Source organism: Caretta caretta, chromosome 11 (assembly GCF_965140235.1).
Source record: "Caretta caretta isolate rCarCar2 chromosome 11, rCarCar1.hap1, whole genome shotgun sequence".
In the NCBI taxonomy this organism is placed as follows: domain Eukaryota; kingdom Metazoa; phylum Chordata; order Testudines; family Cheloniidae; genus Caretta; species Caretta caretta.
The window spans coordinates 27,970,902-27,990,972 of record NC_134216.1 but is presented as its reverse complement, the minus strand read 5'-3'; the positions used below and the strand labels follow the sequence as shown (position 1 = coordinate 27,990,972).

At 42.1% G+C, this 20,071-nt stretch overlaps 1 protein-coding gene across 1 annotated transcript in view; it reads left to right on the top strand.

Annotated features, from left to right (window-relative positions):
- Nucleotides 1-20,071, top strand: part of NEB (nebulin) — a 195,069-nt gene that overhangs the window by 142,898 nt on the left and 32,100 nt on the right. Inside the window, exons 121-135 of the mRNA XM_075117652.1 lie at nt 1,336-1,440; nt 1,748-1,852; nt 2,585-2,689; nt 2,848-2,952; nt 5,941-6,045; nt 7,538-7,642; nt 7,848-7,955; nt 9,240-9,344; nt 10,141-10,245; nt 10,511-10,615; nt 15,681-15,785; nt 15,873-15,983; nt 16,829-16,939; nt 17,418-17,519; nt 17,676-17,780. Coding sequence (XP_074973753.1) covers nt 1,336-1,440; nt 1,748-1,852; nt 2,585-2,689; nt 2,848-2,952; nt 5,941-6,045; nt 7,538-7,642; nt 7,848-7,955; nt 9,240-9,344; nt 10,141-10,245; nt 10,511-10,615; nt 15,681-15,785; nt 15,873-15,983; nt 16,829-16,939; nt 17,418-17,519; nt 17,676-17,780 — 1,587 coding nt within the window. The remainder of the gene's footprint in view (nt 1-1,335; nt 1,441-1,747; nt 1,853-2,584; nt 2,690-2,847; nt 2,953-5,940; nt 6,046-7,537; nt 7,643-7,847; nt 7,956-9,239; nt 9,345-10,140; nt 10,246-10,510; nt 10,616-15,680; nt 15,786-15,872; nt 15,984-16,828; nt 16,940-17,417; nt 17,520-17,675; nt 17,781-20,071) is intronic.

The following is a 20,071-nucleotide window of genomic DNA, read 5'->3' as shown; positions in this document are numbered from 1 at the left end:
GATTAGAATGAAAGTATTGATGCTGGAAGCAAGCACAGAAATGCTTTTATCCCACTTCTTCATCTCAATACTGTTTGAGGAATAAATCTCAATCCTCACTGAGAGTTCATTCCCTTTTACTTAGAATGCAGATTCATTAAAAATCAATTTCTGTCTGAGCTGACCTGGGTACGGATTTGAGGATGAAATTAGTTTTGGTTTCAAGTGTGGAATATTAATTTAAAGTTACTTGTAGAAGTGTTCTGTTATATAATGAGATCTGCGGTGCACATTTCTGATTGCAAATTGCCTCCTGGGCTATTAAAAGCCTGAAGGGCCATATGTATTGGTCTGTCCATCAGGTCAACTTGTTCAGTTACACATGTCCAAAATAGAAAGGCAAAAGACCTCAGCTCTGCACTAGTGATTGGAGCTTTGGCACTGTGAAAAAGCTTCACAGCTCTCATGCAACCGAACTCCCTATGCTGGATCTGGGTTTCTTCCCTGTGGAGGCTGGGGAATTTCCAATAAACTTCAAAATGGAATGACCTTCTTTCTTTCCTCCATTCAGGGCACGCTTGGGGAAAAGGATGGATGTTTTTATACCAAACCCAGCACTCATTGCTGTCATGCAGGGTACTTCTGTGCCTTTCTTCTTCGTCTTCGCTCTTAGGGCACAGCTGCCTGGGCAGCGCTGCAGCGGTGCCGCAGGACCAGTATAGGTGTGCCGCTGCAGTGCGTGCGGTGAAGACGCTCGGTGCCGATGGGAGAGGGCTCTCCTGTCAGCACAACCCTGCGAGGGGCAGAAGCTGTGTCGGCAGGAGAAGCTCTCCCACCATCTTAGCACTGTGCAGACGAACGCTGATGTCGGTGTAACTTGCCATATGTCGCTGAGGCGGGTGGAATATTCACAACCCTGAGCAACATAAGTTTTGCCGACATAGGCTGTACTGTAGACATAGCCTAAAGGCGAGTAGGGAAAATCCCTGCTCTGATGGGCCTAATCTTTCCTCTCTGGCTGAGTTCTAGTTTGGATCTCAGTCAGGCAGTTAATTTTGGGCAACAAAGCTTGTTAAATTTTCCTAGGTGCCACATTAACATGATGGGAGCTGATACATCCCCCTGTGTCATTCTCATGAGTCCAATTTCCATAATGAAACTGGCTGGAACTTCACCAGTGGCAATGCGTGACTACACTTATAGAAAGGACGTGTTTTTGTTGAGAGGTCAAAAACAAGTTTCGGTGGGCGAGCAGCTATGGAGGCAGTTCTGGACTTAAGAGAGGCCTACACATTTAGCTTTAATAATTGCTAGCAGGCTATATAACTAATTTGTTCATATTTTTCTTCTTATCAGCTGCGCTACAAAGAGACCTTTGAGCAGGCAAAGGGTAAATATCACACAGTGAAAGATGCCTTGGATATTGTCTATCATCGCAAGGTCACTGATGACATCAGCAGTGTACGTATACAGCATTTCTAGTCCCAATTAATGTTTGTCATTAACTGTACGAAACTAGAGCTTTTATAGTTAATTCCCTCCCACTGAAAGATCCTGGGCCTAATTCTCATTTACAATAAAGCCACTTTGCATTGTTAGAATGGTGTAAAAGGTTAATGTAAATGAGAATCAGGCCCCACATTTTAAGGACGTCTTTGGGGAGAGTCAGTAGTGAGAAGTAGGAATGTCATAAAATTGGGTGATTAATGTGTTATGATTTTGAACTGTTTTACAACATTTACAACTTTCTTTTCAACTCCTTTTGTAGGTGAAATATAAGGAAAACTATGTGAGCCAGTTGGGAATCTGGAGATCTATCCCAGACCGGCCGGAGCACTATCATCATCGAGCAGTCACAGATGCTATCAGCGATGTGAGTTTGAACGGTTATTGTATATTAGACATTGCATTTTTAAAGCAGGTGTCCAAAATGGAGGCCTCTGCAGTGTCACTTAACTCCTCGCAGGTATCTTCTGCTGAAATGAAAGAGTGATCAGTTTCACGGTTGCCTGGCATGTTTTCGGAATCAACAGAGTAAATCAACTGAATAAGGCCACTTCCTATTGAAAGCAGTGACAAAACTCACATGGACTTCAGTGGAAGTTGAATTGGGCACGATTTCTGTTGCTTGAACTTGTTTGTCACATGACAAGCTCCTAGCAGCACTTTAGCAGTCTTTCTGGCTTATTACAACATGCGAAAGACACTGGTGCTTTTAACTATCTTAGTGGTGATTTTTTGTGAGCATGTTATTGAGACATAAAAACAATGCTCATTTGTTTTCATGGCTTATATTTAATATGTGAAATCCTGTGGCAACACACCCACTGGAGTCAGGATTTCATCTAATGACTCTGGGCCGGGTTGTGCTCTCAGTTACAACTGTGCAACCTAATGATTTAAGTGAGGGTACAAGCTGGCCCCTTATTTGTACAAAAACAAATGTAGTTATCAAGGTAATTGATGCAGGAACTCACAGAACTATTACTATTGTGTGTTAGACTTAGATCTGGATGGTATTTCAGCATTAATAGGATGCTAATTTTTGTTGCCGTTTGAAATTATTCCAAGTTTTTAAATTTATCTTCTTACTTTCTTTCTACAGGTTAAATACAAAGAAGACTTATCATGGCTCAGAGGCTTTGGTTGTTATGCCTGGGATACTCCTGATCTTGCTCTGGCAGAAAAGAACAAAGCCCTCTACAGTGGGGTAAATAAATCTCTTCATGACATTTGGAAGAATTTTTTCAAGTTTGGTTGTGTGATGATTCATTATTCTTTTGATGTAGACATTTTTTCAATTCATATTTTTTCATGGTCTTTCTTTTAATTTTACTCTGGAATGACTAGTTTCTTTGTTTTCTCCAGTGTAAGTATAAGGAGTCATTTGAAAAGACGAAGTCTCAGTTCGAGTATGTAGCAGACTGTCCAATTAATAGGCATTTTAAACATGCTACTCAGCTAATGAATGAGGTAAGTACAATAACAGACCTGTATAGCATATCATGATGAAGTGGCATCTCAAAGCTCTTCATAATAACATTAAATTAAAAGTTCATCTGTCTTGCATAGTGGAAAATACATTGAAATAAACAAAAAACTACTGAAAACAAATGTGTCTTAAAGTTAGACCAAAATGAAGAAGGGCAGGGATGTTCTTGATATCTATAGTGATGAGTAGCACAAAGTAGGTGTATTATAACTAAAACAGAGTAACCTTTTGACCCACATTTCAGCAGTGAAAATGCAAAGAGCTCTTTCAGCTTCTGACCAATAAAGAGTCAGTAACTCAGAAAGGTATCAGTTTCCTTTTTAGCAACAGCGTTTTAAATCAGTAAAACTTGACTTGTGATTATCTTGTGAAAATGGTAAAGAATCACACTGAAAAAAGAACTTCAATAGCATTAGGAAAACAATACTACCCACAGATCTATTCTCTTGGTTTGAGTATTGGCCTGCTAAACCCAGGGTTGTGAGTTCAATCCTTGAGGGGGCCATTTAGGGATCTGGGGCAAAAATAGGGGATTGGTCCTGTTTTGAGAAGGGGGTTGGACTAGATGACCTCCTGAGGTCCCTTCCAACCCTGATATTCTATGATTCTATCCATCTCTGTGTTTCACCACAGAGCTTCAGGCTAGAATTCGCCAGCCCCTGCTGCAGATTTAAAGAAACAATGCGCAATGGTAACCAATGCAATTGGGCTGAGATTAAAGTAATCTGTAGCCACTGTGACTCCTAGAATAGATGCTGTATTTTATAAATGATGGATTAAGCCCTTTAAAAACAGTTCTAGACATAGTTTTTGTCATCTTAAAGCTGGCGTACAGATCTCCAGAATATAACCAAACTCAACCTCTGGCACTTTTTGACATGACAGTTGATGTTCCGAATATAGCCTCTAGATATTTTATTTTACTCGGCTGACACTTCTCACAGTGGTCACCATTAAAATGTCAACATTTAGTATCAGATACAATACAGTATTTCTTCTTCTAGGTATAGGAAAAAATGATTGTATTTCCAGAGCCCTGTGTCATAATTGTTCACAATTGCAGATATTACAGAGAACCAGCACTTGCCAAAGGTTCTTTTGAATGCAGAATGGGTGTTACAAGGCAGCTTATGAGAGGGTTGTAGAAAGGGGTTGTAGTCTTTCTTAAGTTTTACCTTGTACCCTTAAATATAAATTTGGGAATTTCTTTATAAATAAGGCTACAATTATGTCACGGAGGTCACAGAACTCAAGGAATCCGTGACTCCCAGAGAACTCTGTGACATTTTCTACCCCAGGGCTGGAGTTCCCAGGTGGCCCCTCCACAGCTCCCAGCACCTGCCCTGGTGGGGGGACCCTGCAGCTCCCAGCTGCAGTGGAGGGACCCTGCAGCTCCCAGACACAGCAGGCGGCGGGGGAACTCCCGTGGAGCTCCCAGCTGCTACGGCAGGCAAGAGGACCCCGCAGCAGCCCAGTCCCCATGGCAGGGGACGCTGGAGCTCCCACTTACTGCAGGTGGCAGGGAACCCCCCGGAGCTCCCAGTCACTACGGGTGGTGGTGGGGCCCCCAGAGCTGCTCAGCTGCTGCGCAGCGGGACCCCAGAGCTCCCATTCACTGTAGTGGCAGGGATCTTGGAGCTCTATCAGTGGTGGGTGCTGAACCCACCTCCCTCCCTAGTTTGTCAGTGATATTTTTAGTGAAAGTCAGAGACAGGTCATGGCTTCTGTGAATTTTTGTTTATTGCCTGTGACCTGTCCATGACTTTTACTAAAAATATCCATGACAAAATCTTAGCCTTATTTATAAATGATCTACATTTCCTCTGTTTTTTCTTTATTTTTCTAATTTGGGTGAGGTACTGAACAGTATCCTTTTAAATATTAAATATTATGCACAATAAGATGTCAGCTTTGAAACTGTTATATCAATGTTTCTTTGTGCCCTCGCCTTTTTACTTTGCTACAATTTAATATACACATCTGAGTATGAGAAGAGGAAAGATAATTACAGTTTTGTTGTGGATGAGCCTAGAATCCTACTGGCCAAAAGAAGAGATGAACTGAGCAGTCAGTTACTGTAGCAGTGCTGACCAGTGCAAGCAAAATGTGGCTGGATAGCACACAACACGCATCTTAATCTGCCTGAAATGTCTGTGGCCAATGATGTCATAGTTTCACCTATGATATTAGTGTTCTAGTTCAGGGTTATCAGACAGTATCTGTTTTGCCACCCAAAGACCACAGCTGCTTTTTGAGTTAACCAGACTATGTTGTTTCTCTATGTATTCTCAAATATTGTGCATCAATTGATATTTACATGACATGTTTCTCACAGAGACAAGGTGGGGGAGGTAATATCTTCTATTGGACCAGCTTCTGTTGGTGAGAGAGACAAGCTGTCAAGCCTACATAGTGGAAGTTGGTCCAATAAAAGATATTACCTTCTCTACCTTGTGTCTCTAATATCCGGGGACTGACAGGATTACAACAATCCTATATACATCTTTCTTACTTACAGTCTGATCCAGTGTCCATTGAAATCAATGGAAAGAATCTGATTAACTTCAGTGGATGTTGGATCTTGCACTTATTCTTGACTGTTTCTTTTCTTTTCAGTTATTTTTACACTTATTTTTTCCATCTAATTTGCAAATATAAGGCCACTGTGGGCTTGTTCGATTGGTTAAATGCCCTTTTGGTCTAAGATTTATTCTTATTTTCCAAAAGGTGTTTCAATGTTTTGATTGTTTTAAGGAGTTGGTAAATCATTGCAGGCCCTACAATTTGGCACCATTAATTAAAAATACATGTTTAAAATTATATGGATGTCCAGGCATGCAATGGTGTGAGTACACATAGTATGCTTGCCTAAATCGCATCACTCTGCATGTGACTGGAATCTAAAGCTGTACTGTTGTTCGTTGGCTTCACAAGTATCTTTTGTGCTTCATTGCTCTTTTCATGGACAGAAAAAATACAAGTCTAGTGCCAAGTTGTTCCTGCAACATGGATGTAATGAAATTCTGAGACCAGATATGCTGACAGCGCTTTACAACACAAACTTGTGGAGCCAGGTAATGCGAATGGCTGCTGTTGCAGGAAGGCATTATATACACCGTTTAGCTGCTTGAATTTTTATCATCTTAATATTTATGAATTCTCTGAATTTCTACTGATCTTGAGCTCTAATGTTTCCCCATGCATTTGCTACTCTGTACTTGGTAATGGAGCATCTGAAATTATACCTATTATACCCTAAGCCTGATCCAGCTCCCATAGGAGCCTGAACTGGCTTTCCATTCATCTACTGGCCCATATTATAACCCTCAGTAAAAAATGAACATGAGAACGTCCATACTGGGTCAGACGAAAGGTTCATCAAGCCCAGTATCCTGTCCTCTGACAGTGGACAATGGCAAGTGCCCCAAAGGGAATGAACAGACAGGTTATCATCACGTGATCCATGCCCTGTCACCCAGTCCCAGCTTCTGGCAAACAGAGGCTAGGGACACCATCCCTGCCCATCCTGGCTAATAGCAAATGGTGGCCCTATCTTCCATGAATCTATCTAGCTCCCTTTTGAACCCGTTATACTGGCTTTCACAACACCCTCTGGCAAGGAGTTCCAGAGGTCGACAGTGAGTTGCGTGAAAAAATACATTCAGCCTCATGTGAACTCCTCTCAGGTATTTCTGCTGAAATGAGAGGAGTTAAGTGACAAAGAGACAAGTCTGTTCTGAGTGTTGTTTGTACGCTCTTGTCTTTATTTTGTGTCCCTTGCTGTTCTGGTCTCTAATGCATGCATTATTTTCTCATTTGTAACCAAAATATTCTCAGTTTGGATGATTCAGGGAATAAAGTGAGAGTTAGGTTTTTTAAAAACTCTGGATTTCCTCCACCTGTCCCTAGCCCATCTGTAGTAAATTTTCATTCCTTGTGCCCAGTACTGCTCTCAGTGTATTTGGTGAGAACAGGATTAGGCCCAGAGCTGGACAAAATGACCCTTAAAGAAACTATACACACATATTTCAAGCATTGTGATGGCATCGGTGTCCCGATATTGTTTCTCACTCAATGAAATATTTAGAGGGTTTGCTTGTTCTTGTCTGCCATGTTTATATTTTCCCAGACCTTAATTAAAGTCTTCAGCCTGGTACTGATTTTAAAAGGGAATCTGGTCCAGTGTGATTAAAAACAAAAGCAGCACTTTCACTGACCTCACAGAACTGCTTAGAATCCTTTTGAATCTCAGAGTTCTATTTTAGACCTTCAGGCCGATGTAGCTGTAGCCAGACTGCGGAGCTCTTATTCACATTGGAATCCGCATGAGACCACATGTGGGAATAACTCACACAAGCAGGCCCAGATGCTCCAATATAAATAAGAGCTTCATGCAGTCTGGCTCGTAGGGCCACATTCTGTCTGTGCATGTATGCCCAGCTTCCACTGACTTCAGTGGGAGATGGGCCCATACATTGCAGTACGCAATCTTAACATGATTGTGTCTCTTCTTGAAGATGTTGTCTTGTTTTGTCTAGTTAACATCCTCTTATTTCCCCCCATTAGTTCAAATACAAGAGGCAGTATGAAATGCAGAAGGACAAGTTTACTTCAATCGTGGATACCCCAGAACATCTGAGGACTGCAAAAGTCAACAAGCAAATCAGTGAGGCAAGTATAATTACCATAATGTCATAATGCTAAATATATCTTAAGTTTATCTTCCTACTCTGAATTGTGACCTGTGAAGTATGCTAATTAAAAAATTGAGTCCTCCTCAGCCACAGTAAAATATTTTTGAACTTGACTTTTTTAAAAGCACTTACATTGTGCCTGGCTAGCCAGAATAATACGATTTAACAATTTTTACCCTCAGATTATTTACAAGATGGAATTTGAGAAGGCTAAGTCTAAGGGGTACACCACAATCCATGATACCCCTCTCTTACTACTTATGCGCAAGGTCAAAGACAGAATAAGTGATGTAAGTAAACTATGCCTGGCATTTGATATTAGTACCTTTATTTTACTACACAATACTGTTTCTTTCTACCTAGTAGGTAACGCTGCCATAACAGCTAGCCTTTTATTAGAATATATCAATATTGTTTTAATTCAAAATTCCTCCTGCTGCATCTGACACATTCACAGGGAATATAACAATGTTTAAAAAAACTGAAAAGCTATAATCATTCATGTACCTTTTCAGCATAGTTCATGGGATAATGATGCTTGGAATAGAACAGCTCTTACCTGTAATGAAAACTGCAGGTTGAGCTATTATCTTTTTAGCTGGTTTCTTGGTTTCTCTCCCTGGGTTGGCCAGTAGCTTTTGTATTGCCTTGGATTAATCACTATCATGCCATTTTCCCATCCATACTGTGGGGATAATAAATACCCCAGAGCAGTGTTCTGAGGCTAAATTAATTAATGTATGTAAAAGACTTCTGAAATTCTTAGATGAATGGTGCTATAGAAAGGATGAAAGTATAAGAGAGCAAGGTTGGTCCAATGGTTATAGCACTGCTCTAGGAATTGAGAGCTCAGGGTGCAAGTCCCTGCTCTGCTACAGACTTCCTGTGTGACCTTGGGCAAGTCACTCAGTCGTTTTGTGCTTCAGATCCTTATCTGTAAAAACAGGATAATAGGATTTCCCATCCTCACAGGAGTGTTGTTGAGGATTAATACATTAAAAGATTGTGAGGCATTTGGATACAACAGTAATGAGGGACATATGGATGAGAAGTAGAAAGTATTAATATTATCTACCATACACAATCCTGAAGGACAAAGATTTTCAAAAGTGCCCAGTGATTTGGGGTATCTACATTTTTGGAAGTCAACTTGAGCCCCCTTAAAGAAGCCTGATTTTCAGAAAGTGCTGAGCACCCACCCTCTGAGAATCAGGCCCCTTTAAAGTATCTTGTATTGGGCACCAACAGTGAAGGCACCCAGAATAATTAGTCACTTGAAAATCTTGGCCAAAAGCTTTCAACACAAGTTAGTGTGGACTGTGTATTTCATGTTGAATTAAGTTGATACATTTTTATGTTTCCATGAAAATGGAACTCTACCTGAAGACAGTGTATCTTTTGTGTGTGGGATGGCTGAAAACTAGATCTATGGATGCCTCTTCCTTTTTTGTTATAATTTTTAATTAAACAATTAGGGGAATTGCCTAAAAGTAGAATTCCACGTGCTGTTGTTATTGAACTTTCATGGAGTTGTGGTACATAAATAAAGATTCAGAATATGTTTCTTTCACCAGCTGAAATACAAAGAAGTTTATGAGAAGAATAAGGCTCACTGCAACGTTGTACCAGATGCTGTTCATATTAAAGCTGCCAAAGCTGCCTACAAAGTAAACAGCAATGTGAGTTCAGTGCTATTAATGCTTTTCACTGTTACTGTCAATGGCTGATATTTCAAAGGACTCTATGGGAATTAAGCACTCACCTTCCATTGAAATTCATTGGGACTAGGCCCCTTTATGATCTTTTTTGAAAATCACAGTCAGAATATAGAAAATTTTATAAATTTGGAGCATCTCCACTAAGTCTGGATTTTGCTGAAACCCCCAACCTGGTCTTTTGTGTTCTTTTGCTTATCAGATAATTTTGATGATCTTTGAAGAATGTGTTGTTTTATCACAGGCTGAAATGAAATGCTGAGTTTAAAAGCATTATCCATGCACACAAAATTTCCAACATGTAGCACAAACACTACTTATTCTTCAGGCACCTCCTAATTCCTCAGGTATGGAGGCATAGGTGCTCCTAGTATTTTCCATGCTAATTGATTTAATCTTGTAGCTAGCATAAGTTCTACATGGGAAGGGCTGAAGGCCTTCACACCATTGGGTGGATCCAGCATGCACTGACAGGCTAGTGAGATAACACATCCACTTTCTTCAAGGCCATGCCCACTTTTCAGTCCTGCATATGCTCCTTCAACCTGGCAGGGGGAAAATCATCACAAATAGACTTCCTCTGCATTTGTCCATGACTCAGAAGAGAAGCACATCCCAAAAGTGCTGCTTTCATGGATGTGTACTTTTCCAGGCATGATTTCCTTCCCTTCTCCCAATGTTCAGGCAAGGGGAGAAGTAGGCTCTGTATATATTGAGTTTATGAATGATATGATTTTCATTAATGTTTCTTTTTAAACAGCTGGATTACAAGAAGAAATACGAAGCAACCAAGGCTCATTGGCAATGGACTGTTGATAGACCTGACTTTCTCCAAGCAGCCAAGGCATCCCTGCAACAGAGTGATGTGAGGAAACTGGAAAATATTATATTTGCTTAGTTTCAGAGTAACAGCCATGTTAGTCTGTATTCGCAAAAAGAAAAGGAGTACTTGTGGCACCTTAGAGACTAACCAAATAAATTGCTCAAATAAATTGGTTAGTCTCTAAGGTGCCACAAGTACTCCTTTTCTTTTTATATTAGCTTACACTCCCTCCCTCCCACACTCCATCACTCTTTCACAGCAAAGGCTTGGGGTACTTTTTGTCAGCTTTTCTTTTCTTGTCTGACAGTATGACTACAAGCTAGACCGAAAATTCCTTAGGGGATGCAAACTGTCTGTCACAGATGACAAAAATACAGTGTTGGCTTTGAAGAATGCCATCCTGGCAAGCGATGTAAGTATTTGAAGTTCTACTTTATGTTTATTCCTTTGCTAACAGTTTACATGCTATTTAAGGAACCTAAAACCTATGTTGTGTGTCCAATTGTTTTTGTACCATCAAAATGGAAACACTGGAGTTTGTGAATGTCATTCTGTAGAATTTGTTGCAGATAATTTCATCTGGGCATAGTCTCTGTACCTTGGTTCCTAAATGGGAGCGGGGGTTGCTCAATATCTCTGAAAAACATGCCACTTCTATTTAGGCATCTAAATAAGGATTTAGGGAATCTAACTTTAGAAATCTAGGTTTGAAAATTTTGCTCAGAATTTCATATTTCATTATTTAGGCTTGTTTGTTTGTTTTATTAACAAATTGACAAAATCTGGGATGGTTTTGGTCTTGCAAACCTCATTGGTCTGGTTGGTTGATTTGCAAACATAAACTAGAGGCAGTTCAGATATGTGGCCCTTTTTATCCAAATACCCAACTTTTATGGTAAATAAATTATTCTGGTTTTGACACAAGTTTAAAGTTTAAGCAAGTTTAAACTCCATACATTGAAATGCATGCATTATGCATACATACTTAAAACCAAAGCTGCTGCTTTCATTTGGGCATAGAATCATAGAATATAAGGGTTGGAAGGGACCCCAGAAGGTCATCTAGTCCAACCCCCTGCTCGAAGCAGGACCAATTCCCAGTTAAATCATCCCAGCCAGGGCTTTGTCAAGCCTGACCTTAAAAACCTCTAAGGAAGGAGATTCTACCACCTCCCTAGGTAACGCATTCCAGTGTTTCACCACCCTCTTAGTGAAAAAGTTTTTCCTAATATCCAATCTAAACCTCCCCCACTGCAGCTTGAGACCATTACTCCTCGTTCTGTCATCTGCTACCATTGAGAACAGTCTAGAGCCATCCTCTTTGGAACCCCCTTTCAGGTAGTTGAAAGCAGCTATCAAATCCCCCCTCATTCTTCTCTTCTGCAGGCTAAACAATCCCAGCTCCCTCAGCCTCTCCTCATAACTCATGTGTTCCAGACCCCTAATCATTTTTGTTGCCCTTCGCTGGACTCTCTCCAATTTATCCACATCCTTCTTGAAGTGTGGGGCCCAAAACTGGACACAGTACTCCAGATGAGGCCTCACCAATGTCGAATAGAGGGGAACGATCACGTCCCTCGATCTGCTCGCTATGCCCCTACTTATACATCCCAAAATGCCATTGGCCTTCTTGGCAACAAGGGCACACTGCTGACTCATATCCAGCTTCTCGTCCACTGTCACCCCTAGGTCCTTTTCCGCAGAACTGCTGCCTAGCCATTCGGTCCCTAGTCTGTAGCTGTGCATTGGGTTCTTCCGTCCTAAGTGCAGGACCCTGCACTTATCCTTATTGAACCTCATCAGATTTCTTTTGGCCCAATCCTCCAATTTGTCTAGGTCCTTCTGTATCCTATCCCTCCCCTCCAGCGTATCTACCACTCCTCCCAGTTTAGTATCATCCGCAAATTTGCTGAGAGTGCAATCCACACCATCCTCCAGATCATTTATGAAGATATTGAACAAAACCGGCCCCAGGACCGACCCTTGGGGCACTCCACTTGATACCGGCTGCCAACTAGACATGGAGCCATTGATAACTACCCGTTGAGCCCGACAATCTAGCCAGCTTTCTACCCACCTTGTAGTGCATTCATCCAGCCCATACTTCCTTAACTTGCTGACAAGAATACTGTGGGAGACCGTGTCAAAAGCTTTGCTAAAGTCAAGAAACAATACATCCACTGCTTTCCCTTCATCCACAGAACCAGTAATCTCATCATAGAAGGCGATTAGATTAGTCAGGCATGACCTTCCCTTGGTGAATCCATGCTGGCTGTTCCTGATCACTTTCCTCTCATGCAAGTGCTTCAGGATTGATTCTTTGAGGACCTGCTCCATGATTTTTCCAGGGACTGAAGTGAGGCTGACTGGCCTGTAGTTCCCAGGATCCTCCTTCTTCCCTTTTTTAAAGATTGGCACTACATTAGCCTTTATCCAGTCATCCGGGACTTCCCCGGTTCGCCACGAGTTTTCAAAGATAATGGCCAATGGCTCTGCAATCACAGCCGCCAATTCCTTCAGCACTCTCGGATGCAACTCGTCCGGCCCCATGGACTTGTGCACGTCCAGCTTTTCTAAATAGTCCCTAACCACCTCTATCTCCACAGAGGGCTGTCCATCTCTTCCCCATTTTGTGATGCCCAGCGTAGCAGTCTGGGAGCTGACCTTGTTAGTGAAAACAGAGGCAAAAAAAGCATTGAGTACATTAGCTTTTTCCACATCCTCTGTCACTAGTTTGCCTCCCTCATTCAGTAAGGGGCCCACACATTCCTTGGCTTTCTTCTTGTTGCCAACATACCTGAAGAAACCCTTCTTGTTACTCTTGACATCTCTGGCTAGCTGCAGCTCCAGGTGCGATTTGGCCCTCCTGATAACATTCCTACATGCCCGAGCAATATTTTTATACTCTTCCCTGGTCATATGTCCAACCTTCCACTTCTTGTAAGCTTCTTTTTTATGTTTAAGATCCGCTAAGATTTCACCATTAAGCCAAGCTGGTCGCCTGCCATATTTACTATTCTTTCGACTCATTGGGATGGTTTGTCCCTGTAACCTCAACAGGGATTCCTTGAAATACAGCCAGCTCTCCTGGACTCCTTTCCCCTTCAAGTTAGTCCCCCAGGGGATCCTGGCCATCCGTTCCCTGAGGGAGTCGAAGTCTGCTTTCCTGAAGTCCAGGGTCCGTATCGTGCTGCTTACCTTTCTTCCCTGTGTCAGGATCCTGAACTCAACCAACTCATGGTCACTGCCTCCCAGATTCCCATCCACTTTTGCTTCCCCCACTAATTCTACCCGATTTGTGAGCAGCAGGTCAAGAAAAGCGCCCCCCCCCTAGTTGGCTCCTCTAGCACTTGCGCCAGGAAATTGTCCCTACGCTTTCCAAAAACTTCCTGGATTGTCTATGCACCGCTGTATTGCTCTCCCAGCAGATATCAGGAAAATTAAAGTCACCCATGAGAATCAGGGCATGCGATCCAGTAGCTTCTGTGAGCTGCTGGAAGAAAGCCTCATCTACCTCATCCCCCTGGTCCGGTGGTCTATAGCAGACTCCCACCACTACATCACTCTTGTTGCACACACTTCTAAACTTAATCCAGAGACACTCAGGTTTTTCTGCAGTTTCGTACCGGAGCTCTGAGCAGTCATACTGCTCCCTTACATACAGTGCTACTCCCCCACCTTTTCTGCCCTGCCTGTCCTTCCTGAACAGTTTATAACCATCCATGACAGTACTCCAGTCATGTGTGTTATCCCACCAAGTCTCTGTTATTCTGATCACGTCATAGTTCTTTGACATCACCAGGACCTCCAGTTCTCCCTGCTTGTTTCCAAGGCTTTGTGCATTTGTATATAAGCACTTGAGATAACCTATTGATCGCCCCTCATTCCCAGTATGAGGCAGGAGCCCTCCCCTCACAGACATTCCTGCCTGTGCTTCCTCCCGGTATCCCGCTTTCCCACTTACCTCAGGGCTTTGGTCTCCTTCCCCCGGTGAACCTAGTTTAAAGCCCTCCTCACTAGGTTAGCCAGCCTGCTCGCGAAGATGCTCTTCCCTCTCTTCGTTAAGTGGAGCCCGTCTCTGCCTAGCACTCCTTCTTGGAACACCATCCCATGGTCGAAGAATCCAAAGCCTTCTCTCCGACACCACCTGCGTAGCCATTCGTTGACTTCCACGATTCGACGCTCCCTACCTAGGCCTTTTCCTTCCACGGGGAGGATGGACGAGAACACCACTTGCGCCTCCAACTCCTTTATCCTTCTTCCCAGAGCCACGTAGTCCGCAGTGATCCGCTCAAGGTCATTCTTGGCAGTATCATTGGTGCCCACGTGGAGAAGCAGGAAGGGGTAGCGATCCGAGGGCTTGATGAGTCTCGGCAGTCTCTCCGTCACATCGCGAATCTTAGCCCCCGGCAAGCAGCAGACTTCTCGGTTTTCCCGGTCAGGGCGGCAGATAGATGACTCAGTCCCCCGGAGGAGAGAGTCCCCGACCACCACCACCCGCCTTCTCCTCTTGGGAGTGGTGGTCGTGGAACTCCCAACCTCAGGACAGCGCATCTCATGCCTTCCAACCAGCGGAGTCTCCTTCTGCTTTCTCGCCCCAGACATATCATCTGGTCCACTCTCCGCAACGATACCTGTGGAGAAAACATGAAAGCGGTTAGTTACCGTGTCTGTGTTACTGGAACCCGGACATTCCGCTTACCTCTTCTGGAGGTCACATGTTGCCAAGCTTCTTCACTGGCTTCTTGGCTCCTCTGTGCAACCTGCTCTATATCTGTAGAGCTTTGTGCCCCTAGAAGCCTATCCTGAGTTTTGTCCAGAAAATCCTCAGTTTCCCGTATGCAACGCAGGGTTGTTATCTGTTGCTCCAGACCTTCAATCTTCTCTTCCAATATGGAGACCAGCTTGCACTTTGTACAGACAAAGTCGCTTCTGTCCTGTGGAAGAAAGACAAACATGGCACATCCAGTGCAGGTCACAACAGCTGAACCCCCCCCTTCCATATCACCTTCCTACTATGAGCTTCCTCAGAGCAGTTTGCAAGACGTAAGCCTCACTGGGCTCACTCCAGGCGAACTCCCAGGCAAACTCCTGCTGTGAGCTGCTCTGCTGTCCCAGCTGCTCAGCTGGTTCTCCGCCGCTCAGCTGGTTCGCGAAGCTCTGGCTATTTTTAAACAGCCAGGCTTCCCTGTCGCAAACAAACAGACATAGTACCATGTCTTTAGAATAAATGTTGGGAATACCATAACAAGATCTGAGTTTAAGCTCTAGTGAGATGTGTAGGAATATATAGGCTGGGGCATATTAAAGTTGACAAGCAAATCAAACTATGGGCCTAATCTTGAAAACCCTTTCTCCCATCAGTGGTGTTTGCAAGGCTCTGCCATATACAGAAACATGAGTATATTTGAAGCCTATTTTTAAAGTCAGCATAAGACAAATACATTGCATAAAATAACATTTTTTCTCTCCTCCAGCTAAAATACAAAGAGAAGCATAACAAGGCTAGGGGAACATGCCTTGCTGTCCCAGACACACCTCAGATCCTCCTCTCTAAGTGTGTCAGCTCTCTGGTATCTGAGGTACCACATGTAATATTGTGTGTCTTCATAAATAGTTCCTTCTTATACCCTATATTTCTTTCAACTATTTTTTCTCTATTCATTCAGAACAAATACAAAGAGCAAAGTAAGAGGCAGCTCCCGCATGGTTCTTATACGACCCTTCCTGAGACCCAGGACACTGTTCGTGTCAAAGAGGTGACCAAGAATGTCAGTGAGGTGCGTGACAAGTATAGTGCAACATTTATTGCTCATGTAGAATTTTGCTATTGCTACATTCACGGTGTTTATTTGATACTATCAAGCATTTTTTATAGATTCCTCCATATACATTTTCTTATTTCTGTCCAGTGAGACATTTGAAATCAATAGAACTGCTCATCACCTTAAAGTTAAACGTATGCTTAAATGCTTTGCTTCATCAGGGCCCAAAACATCACATCTCTTAGTTATTAACTCTGAGGGATCCCCCCAGACATGCTTTAGGTAACCTTTCATGCTGTAAGTTGCTTCCAATGTATTATGCATTAGCAGGCACTCTGGATCCTCTCTCTTTCTATGTGGTTTAAGATTTTGTTGGTGGCAATAAACAATGTTGGGATAATAGCTTTTAAAATATTTCAAGAGACCTCTTCCTGCTATCAGTCTTATTTCCATTTCCAGCTCCAACACAATGTCTTCAGGCTGGATTGGAGAACTGCTGTTGAGACTGTAATGGGCAGGTTATGGCCTCTTACAGGTTGAACATTCACAGGCACCTGTTAACCTCCTACCATTCCCATGAAAGGATTGGGGGGTTGGAAGACACTACCACAGAAGGCGTTGATTAGACAGGAAGGACTGGAACCATTTCAGGGGTTCAGTGGGATGTGTATGGATATCTTCTAAACACTGCAGGGAGCCAGGTTTCCTTGTCTGTGCTGATTCATGTTCAGAAGAAGTAAATGATGTCTCTGGCTATCTCCGTTGGCTTCTGTGAGGAGTTATTGTGAGTGTTGGTAGAACACAGCTCCTTGTAGGAATAATGAGTGACATATAATATAATCCCTATTTGCTCTACACAGACAAACTATAAAAAGAAGTTTGTGAAGGAGAAAGGCAAGTCCAACTATTCCATCATGCTGGAGCCTCCTGAGGTGAAACATGCCATGGAAGTCGCTAAGAAACAGAGTATTGTAAGTTTGTCCTGCATTTACATCAAGCAAACAGCCCATATGACCATTTTCAATTAGAGTCATTCTCAAATCAGAAAAATCAAATTGGTCTGATTTTCAGCTGGATGTCTCCCCAGCCTCCATTTTGCAAGGAAAATATGCATGAAATTATATGTAGGCAGAAAATTTCACCTAGAGAAATAAAGGCCATCTCTGGAAAATGTGATTGGGAGTTAAAATAGTTTGCTCGCAAATAACAGTGCCGTCACAATAATGTTTTCTTTCATCTTTTTCATATACAGTTAAAATTGCATGATATTTATTACTTCATTTGAAAATGACTTACAAAAGCTGGTCCCAAAGATCTGTTCCCAGTGAAATCAGTGGCAAAACTCCAACTGACTTTCACAGCAGCAATATTCTGTCCTCAGTGGCTGTTTTTCTAATTAGTAAAAACTAGAGTAATCCACTTTCCTCTATGTTTGTTTTCATTGATTAGGTTGAATACAAAAAAGATGCTAAGTCACAGCTCCATTACACGTCTATAGCAGATCGACCAGATATTAAGAAAGCAACCCAAGCTGCCAACTTAATCAGTGATGTGAGTATTTTGTAAATCTCCTGTGTACCTCCTTAGCAGTATTTTTCCTGTAGCAAACTATATCAATATAAATGAGTAGAACAGCATGTGGAGGTGTTTGCATTTTATCATTAAAAGTTAAACATTTTTATGTACTGATTGATTTTTCTTCAATAGATTCAGTACAAAGCCAAGGCTCGAGGAGAGGCTTGCCTTGGTGTAAGCATGCTGGGACGTCCAGATATGGAACTTGCTAAGGAGGTGTCCAAACTTACTAGCCAGGTAATAATAAATGTTTGCAAATTTTGGACCAGTGTGAATAATGGCATGAGTTCAGATTCTTCTGGGACAGAAGTCAGTAGACTTTTTCAGCCACTTCAGAATTGAACATGGAAATAATTCTAGATAATTTTAAGGGGAGTATGGTAACTTAATTTGAAAAAGTAACTCACTGGGCAGAGTTTGTGTGCTTTATGAAAGAAGCAGCAAATGCTTGTATAAGGGGTGTTCTGTGTATAATGGGACTGATATGGCTTTCAGTGATGTAAGTGGGTCTTAAGTCACCACTCCCTTGCATTGTAGTAATTCACATCTGTGCAAAGTGAGCATACAAGAGTTTTGCAGGATGGCAGAGAATCATGCCCAATGGCTAAAGCTCAGCTGACTTCAATGGGAGCAGAACTGAGCCCTGGAGAGATGGCTTTTGGGAGCGGGGAGGTTGAGCCTTGCTTCTTTTGTGGTTTCTTTGTCTGTCCTCTTTTCTGCATTCTTCGCTTTTCTTGACATAAACGTCTTATGTCTCCATCTCGTTCAGAATATGTCACTTGTAGTCCCTCTGAAATGTTCAGCATAAAGAACTTTACACAAGAGGAAGTGTAACTTCATGGAAACCTATCATGTAGAAATGAATGACAAACATCTGAATTGCTCTGTTGGTATTAGTTAGTATTTGGAAAATAATCCCTGAATGCTGAGGACAAGTCTAAAATTGGACACCCCAAATTAGAGGCCATTTTCGAAAACTCACTCTTTGTGCTTCACTTCATCCCGTCTGTAAAATGGGGATGATAATACTGCTTACCCACCTTTGTGAAGTACTTTGTAATGGACAGGTTGTCATCACTATATATACAAGTGCAAGCTATTATTTTACATTAGAGATTTCTAATATACTTTCCATTTGCCTGTTCAAGATAAGGAATTATTTTAATGTATGTCTTTCAAATAATTCATTACCTTTTATTTTTGAATGAATACATCATGTTAATATAAACTTCCTTTCTCTTGTAAAATAATCTGGAACATCAGTTAGTGTGGATCTTACTCTTGCTGTTTCCTGTGGGAATTTTTCAACCTCACCACCACTTGGTTCTCTCACACAGCTTTATGCTTGATCCCTGTGATGGTCTGCTGTTCTGATCTTGCTATCTTGCTACGCATTATAGGTGGAATACCTCAAAGGACACATGAGAGGGCATGGAGCAGCATCTTATGATACACCAATGATGAGACACGTTAAGAAAGCTAATGTGCTAAGTAGTCATGTAAGATGGATTTAAGTGACACAAAAGGGAATGTCACTTCCTCTATGTTGTATATGATCTGTGTCATTCCAAGCACAAGACAATCAGCCTGAATTGTAAATGAGTTTAAAATGCACCAGTTGCACTGTTTTTTCCTGCAGTCTTTCTGTCAAAAGTGTGGAATGCACCATTTGGCTAATACCTCTTTTTTTCCAATGCAAAGACTGTGCATGGGACCTCTGTGGGTGGGGAATTTGACTAAACCAATTTACAGTGCGTAGAACTTGAAGCCAAATTCTACCCTTGCCCTTCATGCAGCTTCCAGTGATTTTAATGGATGTCTCCAACACACACAGCCGAGGCTGGAATTCTGCTCTTAGGATTTAAATTGAAAAAATGCAGCTGAATTTGGTGGGGTCTTGCTCTCTTGAAGACAACATAGGAAATGGGAAAATATGTGCCATTAGATGACAGTGCTTAAACTGAAAGATACAAAATCACGCTGAGATGGAGTTAAGGATCTAATACTGAACTGCAAAAGCAAAGAAGTTTTAATCCCTTGTGCATTTAGATTTTGCAGTATGTATTTGTGTTACCTTGGGTTACTCAGCAGTTTGTACACACTGTTCTACTTAGGCATAATACCAAATGAAAAAAGTGTGGAGTCTATTGCCTTAATGGGGATTTTTAAAGCATATTCCTTTAATGTTTTTACAGTAATCAGAAAAACATTAGGAAACCCTGATACCTGCTCCCATGTGCTCTGACTCAGTCTGTGAGATCCTCTACCATGCTACAGATCATTCATTTAGGTCAGATTGTTTCCTTCTGTACTGAACTGGTCAGAAGAGGGTTTATGTGAATCCCTGTAATGTGCTCCGGTTATTTCATTGAAACCCAAGATAGATTATTCAGTTGCTGGCCCCAGGATCTATACCCCAGACCTGTTGTTGGCCAGACCTTAGGATCAGGGTCACAGGAAGTCAATGGAATTGTGCCAATTTACATCAGCCAAAATATTGACCCATTGTCAGGAATGTGATGATGATG